The sequence below is a fragment of the Physeter macrocephalus genome, chromosome 7 (assembly GCF_002837175.3).
Source record: "Physeter macrocephalus isolate SW-GA chromosome 7, ASM283717v5, whole genome shotgun sequence".
Lineage (NCBI taxonomy): Eukaryota > Metazoa > Chordata > Mammalia > Artiodactyla > Physeteridae > Physeter > Physeter macrocephalus.
The window spans coordinates 23997807-24007074 of NC_041220.1; the positions used below are offsets into that span (position 1 = coordinate 23997807).

Here is a 9268-nt window from a genome sequence, read left to right on the forward strand (position 1 = left end):
TTTTTTTTTTTTTTGTGGTATGCGGGCCTTCCTCTGCTGTGGCCCCTCCCGTTGCGGAGCACAGGCTCCGGACGCGCAGGCCCAGCGGCCACGGCTCACGGGCCCAGCCGCTCCGCGGCACGTGGGATCCTCCCATACCGGAGCGCGAACCCGGTTCCCCCGCATCGGCAGGCGGACGCGCAACCACTGCACCACCAGGGAAGCCCCTCAAAATTATTTTAAAATAAAAAACAGAACTATTAAAACATTTTTGTTTTTTACTGAATATTAAAATGTTGTTTTAAATGTGGCCCATCTTTATGAACTAATATGAAGTGTTACACAGGAGTTATTAAATGCAAAAAGCAAATGCAGGACTGCCCTGGCGGCGCAGTGGTTGAGAATCCGCCTGCCAACGCAGGGAACACAGGTTCGAGCCCTGGTCCGGGAAGATCCCACATGCCACGGAGCAGCTAGAGCCCATGCGCCACAACTACTGAGCCTGCGCTCTGCAGCCCACGAGCCACAACTACTGAGCCCACACGCCACAACTACTGAAGCCCGAGCACCTAGAGCCCGTGCTCCGCAACAAGAGAAGCCACTGCAATGAGAAGCCCGCACACCACAACGGACAGTAGCCCCCGCTCGCCGCAACTAGAGAAAGCCCACACGCAGCAACGAAGACCCAACACAGCCGAAAATAAATAAATTAATTAATTTTTTTAAAAAAAGGCAAATGCAGAAGAGCATATATACAGGGAGCCTTATGTATAAGAATTAAAGAGAAATAAGAAAAATACATATATTTGGCCTATTTTTACAAAAAGAAACACAAGAAGGATAAGCCAGATAGCAATGAGACTGGTTAACTACGAGGGGTTGGGGGGAGCAGGGTAGCAGGATGCAGGAGGAGGTAACACTTTTTGAGGAATTTTGACTTGTGGAAGCATGTTAATATCTTCTGTACTCAAAAAAATAAAATTAAACTCTCAATGTCAGGAAGAAGAAAGAGCCTAAAATGGAAAGCAAACTGAAACAAATGGCCAATTCCAGCCCTGGGACAGGGAAGGTACCAGATGAGTCTGGAACACCCTGTTAGACCAGAGTAGGAAGCGCTCAAAAGAGTAATGGGAGCAAGTCACAAGGACAAAGGAGGCAATTTTTTTTTTTCTTTTTTTGTGGCAAAAAAAAAGATCCAGATATCTTTAGCCTTTCTGTACCATATAAAATTAAGAAGCCGAAAGTATATAAACTTAAACTTATGCTTAATAATGAATGTTTCAGGGCTTCCCTGGTGGCACAGTGGTTAAGAGTCTGCCTGCCAATGCAGGGAACACGGGTTCGAGCCCTGGTCTGGGAAGATCCCACATGCCACCGAGCAACTAAGCCCACGAGCCACAACTACTGAGCCCACGAGCCACAACTACTGAAGCCCACACGCCTAGAGCCCATGCTCCACAACAAGAGAAGCCACCGCAATGAGAAGCCCATGCACCGCAAGAAAGAGTAGCCCCTGCTCACCGCAACTAGAGAAAGCCTGTGCGCAGCAACGAAGACCCAATGCAGCCAAAAATAATAAATAAATAAATAATAAATTAATTTTAAAAATATAATGAATGTTTCAGTATTTTATCTTACTTAGAAAAGGAGGCAATTGATAGGGGCTCTAGCCAAATCTGGGAGAGGGTGAGTACCAAAATAAGCCCAGCAATGAAACAGAAGCTACTGAAAAACACAGGAAGCCACAAGTCCGTATCAATAATAAACAGATAAAAAGGTAAATAGAGGGAGGGCTCTTGCTTAGAGTGGAAGTGCCAACTAGTAAGTGTGAGGGAACACTGGAGTTGGAAAATCGTCATTTTGTAAACCATCACAACAAAGATTGGTTCAACAAAAAAAATCACTTATGGATGCTAAAGCAAGGGAGAAATGTTGATAAAGAGCAGGATATCTGTGGAACCTTAAAGTGTCTTCCTACAGAAAATTGCAAGGGTAAAATTAGTAACTCCACAGGAGAGAAATTGGCTAGCACTTTGCTGGGTTTATATCAGCAATGGGTGGTGGACGGGTGTCACATGCCTCCAGAAAAGACACTCTGGAAAGGACACAGGATCACTTACGAAGTGTCCCATCCAGGAATGCATAATCTGAAGCAAATCATACAGGGACATCTGACAAAACCCCAAATGAAAAACATCCTATTAAAAAAACAGAACCATACACTTAGAAACAGTAATGTCATAAAAGACAAAGAAAGGCAATTGAATGAGCCAGACTGAAGGAGACAAAAAACCAATCCAATAGCTTCCTAGACTGGATCTTGCACTGGAATGGAAAAAAATGCTATACATGACATTATTGGGTCATTTAACAAAACTGGAATATGTGCCAACTATTATAGTATTCATATTAAATTTACTGCAGGCGATAACTGTTGTTAACACTATGTTGTTATTTAATAGAAGAGCTCTGTTCTTAGAAATATACACTGAAGCATCTGGGGGAAATTCCTCTAAAACAGAGTAATGGAGCCTACAAATAATAAAGTAAATGGGATAAATTGTTAACAACAGGGGAATATGGGTAAAGGGTCTAAAGATGTGTCTTATACAATTGTTATTTTTGCAACTTTTCTGTAAGTTTGAAATTCTTTCCAGTGAAAAGGTTTTTTTTTAAAAAAAGATTCCGTGGTAATAAACCACTACCTGTATTTTTCCTCTCACAAATGTGGTGATATCGTTCTCATTTTCAAAGATGGAAAGTGTCTGCAGCAGATTCTGCTCAAGCCATTCCCAGTGTTCGGTGATTTCTTTTCTGGAACCACCTGTAGGAATGTAAAATGATAATAATAAATGTCAGCAAGTAAAAGATACTTTAAAACCAGGCTCACTTCATCCATATGCAGTGCCTTGAAAGGAGAATGCTGTTCCCACCACCTCTGCCTTCAAACGCTTTCTCTCCTTCAGGAGGGACACGCAGAAGATGCTGAAGGATGTAGAAAGCCAAAGAGTAAGTACTGTGTTATGGTCACGTCTGATCAGGTGAGTCCAGAAACTTTTTGGACAGCCTTTCAGAGGAGAAGGCAGCAACGCTTTCTCCTGTTCACTTTCTGGATTTAGCCCTATCCCCTTTTCTCCCCCAAGGACCTGCACTTTTCAGGGTAACGCAGATCTTGTAGGGTACTAGGTTACAGCTGTTAAGTTGCAACAATATGAGGGCTCTGGTATGTCACTGGAGAGCTGATGTAACCACCTCCTATAATGGGCAAAAAATGATCCTCACTCCCTTCAATTATGAATGAGATGTGAAAATGGACTATCGCTAGGGAATAGCAGCCCGGCTCTCACCAGCACAGTTGCCCTGAATGGTAATGGGATGAGGTCATCTTCATAGCCTCCATCCAAATCAGAGAGCAGAAGCATAAGTCACCTCGCCTGGCAACTTCTAAACTGAAACAACCTCAGCCTCGTAGCATAGATAACCTGGCACCCTGCTCTCCACTCACAAATACAGGGCATAACAGGGATGCCAACACAACGTGTTTGTCAAGACTGTAATAAATTGCCTTCCTTTTTCAAACTTTTTTTTTCTTGCTCTGGGATCATTAATGATCCTGCAGAAGAACAGTGTGTTAGAAATCTTCCATATCATATACATAAATTCAGAATTAAAGAATGATTCACCCATTCAGATGTCTCCTTAGATTTCCAAGTTATCTTTTTATACTTTTTTAAAAAATTTATTTATTTATTTTTTATTTTTGGCTGTGTCGGGTCTTCGTTTCTGTGCGAGGGCTTTCTCCAGTTGCGGCCAGCGGGGGCCGCTCTTCATCGTGGTGTGCGCGGGCCTCTCACTGTCGCGGCCTCTCCCGTTGCGGAGCACAGGCTCCAGACGCGCAGGCACAGCAGTTGTGGCTCACGGGCCGAGTTGCTCCGCGGCATGTGGGATCTTCCCGGACCAGGGCTCGAACCCGTGTCCCCTGCATTGGCAGGCAGATTCTCAACCACTGCGCCACCAGGGAAGCCCCCAAGTTATCTTTTAATTGATTTCTTAAAAATGGCTTCTCTCTGTTCTTCGTCACCAGCAATTCAATATATCTCAGAATCTCACTCTCGTTCCTGACTGGGAAAGGTCGAAGATACAAATGTGTCCACAATGATACTCAGAATTGTGAGAAGCAGACCTAAAATCTCTTGGAGAATAAGAGGCAGGCTTGAGGGGCTTCAGATCCGCTGATCGAGGAAAGGAAAAACCAAACCAAACCAAACCAAACCCACGTTCATTTTCTTTCACTTTAAGCCTAAGCACTCGAAATCGCCTACATGGAATGCTTCTGTAGAGGATAAAGAGCAAATTTCTGAGGGGAGAGGCAGCCCCATGGAAACATGAAAGAAGAGACTGTCTGGAGCTCTTCCCAGGCACTTTCCAAGGCTCACTCTTTTAGGGCCATAGTCAACCACATGGAAAAGCAATCAATGACTCAGTACTACATTGTCATGTCAAGAGGTAGAACTCAGGATACCTGGGTTCCCCTCCCTGTCTGCCACCAGCCAGTTGGGTGCCTTCAGACAGTTCGCTTCATCTCTCTCTGTCTCAAAAGTCTTTACACGTAACATGGAGACAGATAAAAATACCCAACCCCTTACTCATATCAGAGCAATGTTGTAAAAAAAATCCACACGGAATAATGCCTATAGATACACTTTGGAAAGTAGAAAACACTGTTCAGATGCAAAGTACAATGCCCATTTGGAATATTTAGGGAATGAGTCAGCCAGAGAGCTTTAAACATTTTAGACTTTAAAATTTTAAATAGGGATTGGAAAATTTTCTAAAGCATATTGCACCCTTCCTTGTCTGTAAACAGGTCACTCCCATCACCAGCTGTGATACAGAGCCCAGTCCAGAGTGGATGGCAGCCACGTGCCCTCCAACCGCCATCCCATCTGTACCTACTGGCAACAGTCAGATGTTCGCGCCTCAGGACAGAGGCACTTCCGGCCACCCACGGGACTGCAGGACTTCTGCAGACCCATTGGGCACAATTCCCAGCCTCTGATTTTGCTTCTCCTCCGCCCCTGCCTATGGTGATCGCAGATGTGCCTTCCAGAGGCTGGTCTGCACACAGCCCTTGGCTCAGCCAGGGCAGTCTGGCTGTTGACTGGTAATCCCACCATGTGCTGCCCTTTACCAGGTGATCACACCAGGTGCTTGACCACAGAGTCCCTGTTATACTGGTGGTGGAATCTAAACACAAGTCAACCTCACTGTTCCTTGGTTATCCTGGACGGAAAAGCCCATCAGCTACAAGACCCAGGGCAGACCAGGTGCGCCTTCACCTTTGCACACACTGCCTTCAGTTTTTTTTGTGCTTATTCATATAGGTCCACCCCCCCCATCACCCCCCAACGCGCGCGCGCACACACACACACACACACACACACACACACACACACACAGAGCCATGGTGGAAATGGTGTATGCGTACACGCACTCATTCAACAAACATTCACTCATACCTCCGATTCTCATGGTTATTACATGAAGGTCTATATGGCTGATCCCCGTCTTCAAGTAGCCATCTCAGCACACTTGTATCGAAGCTCAGGTTTACTACTCACATTGTTCCCCGCCCCGAGTTGCCTTCTCTGTTGCCCCAAGACCGCCTCCTCTTCACCTGCCCCACTGTCCGTCATTGCCACAATCTCCACCTGCCACCACCTAACACGACTACCAGCTCTTTGCTCTACTTCCCATTGCCTGGGATGTAAATCCCCACATTTCTGTCTGTAATTGGCACCACTGCGCCCTCCCCCCACTGCTGCTGCTTGTCTGCTGTCCTCCATCTCCTGTTGCTTCTCCCACACTTGTCACTGTTACATGAAAAGGCTGGCCTTTTGGAGTCATCACCAGCCGTTCACAGCTCCCGTGTACAGGAGAGGCGCTGGGATGTCAAAGCTCAGTATCTTCAGGTTTTCAACTGTCTCAGATTGCTGGGTGCTTTGGGACCACTCCTATGCTACCAAAGAGGTTTCAGAGGTTTCTTCCGGTTATATCCAGATCTAAGATTCCAAGGTTACAGAAGACTGGGGTGTAGATAAGGAAGAACTTTGCGTACCATTATAAGAAACCATTAGCACCATAACTGAGGAAAGAAAAAGACACAAATGCCATCAGCCAATGGTAGTTTCAAGAATTAACTATGGATTCCGATCTATACCCAACAGATACTTTCCAGGGAGAGAAATGTAAATGTACGTTTTACATTTATATTCACTGTGCAAATGCACCATATTCTCTGAACGCTTTCCTAAATGCACAAAAAAATGAGGACAGGTGTTCAAAGCTCCAGACTTTGGAGACGGGAAGCGTGAGGATACCTAAAAGGCAGGGCTGGATTCCCTCCCCCGGCAGACAAGACACATTCTGAAGATGCCAATCTAGTAAAAATTATCTCTGAAAGCAGGCGTCCACTTCTCATCCCAGAACAAACAAAAAGTCCACGGTACCCCTCAGAGATCACAGAGCAAACGTCCTGCTAACAGTTCAAGAGCAACTGACACTTTGGCCGGACCACCCTTTAGGAACCAGCGAAACTCCAAAAGAAACATGTTGGAATCCTCAATGTTCCTTATAAATGGCTCTTTCATTTCTCAAGAAAATAAGTACAAGTGCTGCCATATTTAAGAGCCTGGAATTTTCCTTTTGTTATTGTGTAAAGTGAGATAACACAAAGCTCTTTTGCCACGACTCTGAAAAGGGGGCTGGTCTATTTACCCAACAGTTTGAGCAAAATGTGGTAGGCGCTCAGAAGAGAAAGGAAGGACTTGGCGGTCAACTTTCTGGAAAGGCTGCATTTACAGAGATACAGCAGGAAAAACAAGCTGACCTGACCGTGCCATCAGCTGAAACAAAAAAGCAAGCTGTGCTGGGTATGAGAAGCCTTCAGGAAATCCAAGGTAAAGCTTTCTGCTGCGGGAAAAACCAGATCAACACTTGAGGGTCTTAAGGGTATTTAGAAATTAATTTTTGAAAAATGAGAATCTTTTATCATTTGCAGTGTTGCGTTTTGTTTTGTTTTCAGAATACCAGCCACAGGCCCTGTGCGTATCCCTGGGCAAAACTTAAAGACTATCTAAGATGATGGAAAATACTAAGTCAGCCTAGTCTAATTTCTCATCTGGTTTGAGGTGTACCTTAAAGTACGTGAAGTCCACTTGAAATAAAAAGAAAGAAGCATTAAGACGGACCCACAAAATTGATTCTATTGTATCTGGCCTCTGAGGATTAAGAACAAAGGATTACAGCCCCACTGATAGCTATTCAGTGGATATTTTTTTTGTGATGCATGACTAATACTAATACAATTTGGCCCTGGGACTGCAGCACTGACTTAAAAACCTGAATTCCAGAATATCTAAGATGGTAAATTCCGACCGATCAAGAGTGTGTGTATGCACACAGGTAGGTATACATTTGTGTGAACAAGCAAAAATAATAACCTCTTGTGACACAGCAGAAAACAAAACAAAGCAAAACAAACCCACTAAACCTCCCAGAGATTAAAATGCAACCAATCCAATATTTTCAGATACTGGAATAGGCTGCTTGGATCCCAGAGCTATCCAGTCCTCAAATGAATAGCACTTGAAGCTACTTAAATAAAGGGAACCATCTATTTTATGGCCTTAGCCACATACAACCTTAGCCCCAAAGATGATAATTTTGAAATTTAAATACCAAATAAAGCCAAGGGCAATACCCAATACACTGGAGTGACACCTGCTGTCCCTGTAGGATTTACAAAGCCACCACTGTACTCTCTACACCCAGAAAAAGGACAAACTTGTATTTGGAGAGGGCAAGAGATACAACGCCCCCACATGTGGTGATTTGAACAGTTTTAGAAACAAAAGGGAGATTCATGTTTTAAAAATCCACATCCAACTGAAGCTAAAATTTTAAACAGGTTAAATAGTGACAATGAAGTGTTTTCTATTACTTATTCGTGCTTAACCCAGGCCCAGCGCCATGCTTTCACTATAGACACGCAAGCTCACAGCAATCCTACAAGTAGGTCCAATTACACTCCTTTGATAGATGAGGAAACTGAGGTTTCCACGTCTCTATGAAATCAAATGCAGAGTTTTCTGACTCCGTAACCTACACTCTTAATTGCTGCACAGTAGCCCCTCCTGACATATTTTAGACGTGTGGTAAGTATGCATAGAGGTTAGAGCCTCTGCAGTAATAAGGGGCCTGATTATCAGGGAGACAATGTGATCTAATGGCTCAGACCACAGACTTTGATGTCAAAAAAGTACACCTGGGTTCAAATCCTACCGTGCCACATACTATCTCTGTGAGCACAGAGAAGTTACTTAACCTCTCTGTGCTCCAGATTCCTCATCTGTAACACGTAGGTAACAACACGTACCACAGCAGTTTGTGCTAGAGATTAAGGAAGATAACACACGTAAAGTCCTTAGCACAGGTCTGGAACATGCAAAGCACTAAATAAACAGTTACTTTGCTATTATCATCATAAGCAACAGGACACAGAGATCTCCTCTTGAAATGTTATGCAGAAGACATTTCTAACTTCTGAGGTCAGAGCACTAAGAAACCAGTTGCTGAACTGTTGCCAGACTACCATATGTTCAGCACGAATCTCTCTGGCCCTGACACTATTATGTTTTGATTGAAAAGCGTAGGTATGATTGAAGTAAAGCAGGCCTTTACTTGAACAATCCTTGTGTAACTATTATAAGCTTCTTACATAACTCTGCTTATGATCTCTTACAGGTCATAACAGTATGCTCGTAGCTTTATAACCACTTTGAGAAAAGAGAGGCCCAGGTAACTCATCCAACCTTGGCAGTAAGAATTAGTGGTTGATGTCGTTATTTTGTTTACTTTACTTAAATGCCAAGGTCCTCTCCTACCCTGATGGACAGAATGTAAAGGGGCTATCTTTCTGGAGGGCAGTCAGGCTAATGACACTAAAAGGCTCACACACATGCATATTCTTTGACTCAGCATATCTACTTCTATAAATTTATCCTAAGGTGATAGTTAAAGTAACGTGGAAATATTTTGTTCAGAGGATATTCACTAAGGTTTTTCAAAATGCAGTTAACATTAGGGGAAAAAAAACTTAGATTTCCAAAAAATAGCACATAAGTTAGACAACTTACATTATAAACACAGTAAAATATTATCTACCTATTAAAATTGACATTATAGACATGTTTTTCTTTTTTTTTTTTTTTTTTTTTTTTGCGGTACA

At 43.5% G+C, this 9268-nt stretch overlaps 1 protein-coding gene across 1 annotated transcript in view; it reads right to left on the bottom strand.

The window, feature by feature from the left end:
- The window catches only part of TBC1D9 (TBC1 domain family member 9), a 124223-nt gene that overhangs the window by 56906 nt on the left and 58049 nt on the right, over positions 1–9268 (bottom strand). Inside the window, exon 3 of the mRNA XM_024126619.3 lies at positions 2685–2803. Coding sequence (XP_023982387.1) covers positions 2685–2803 — 119 coding nt within the window. The remainder of the gene's footprint in view (positions 1–2684; positions 2804–9268) is intronic.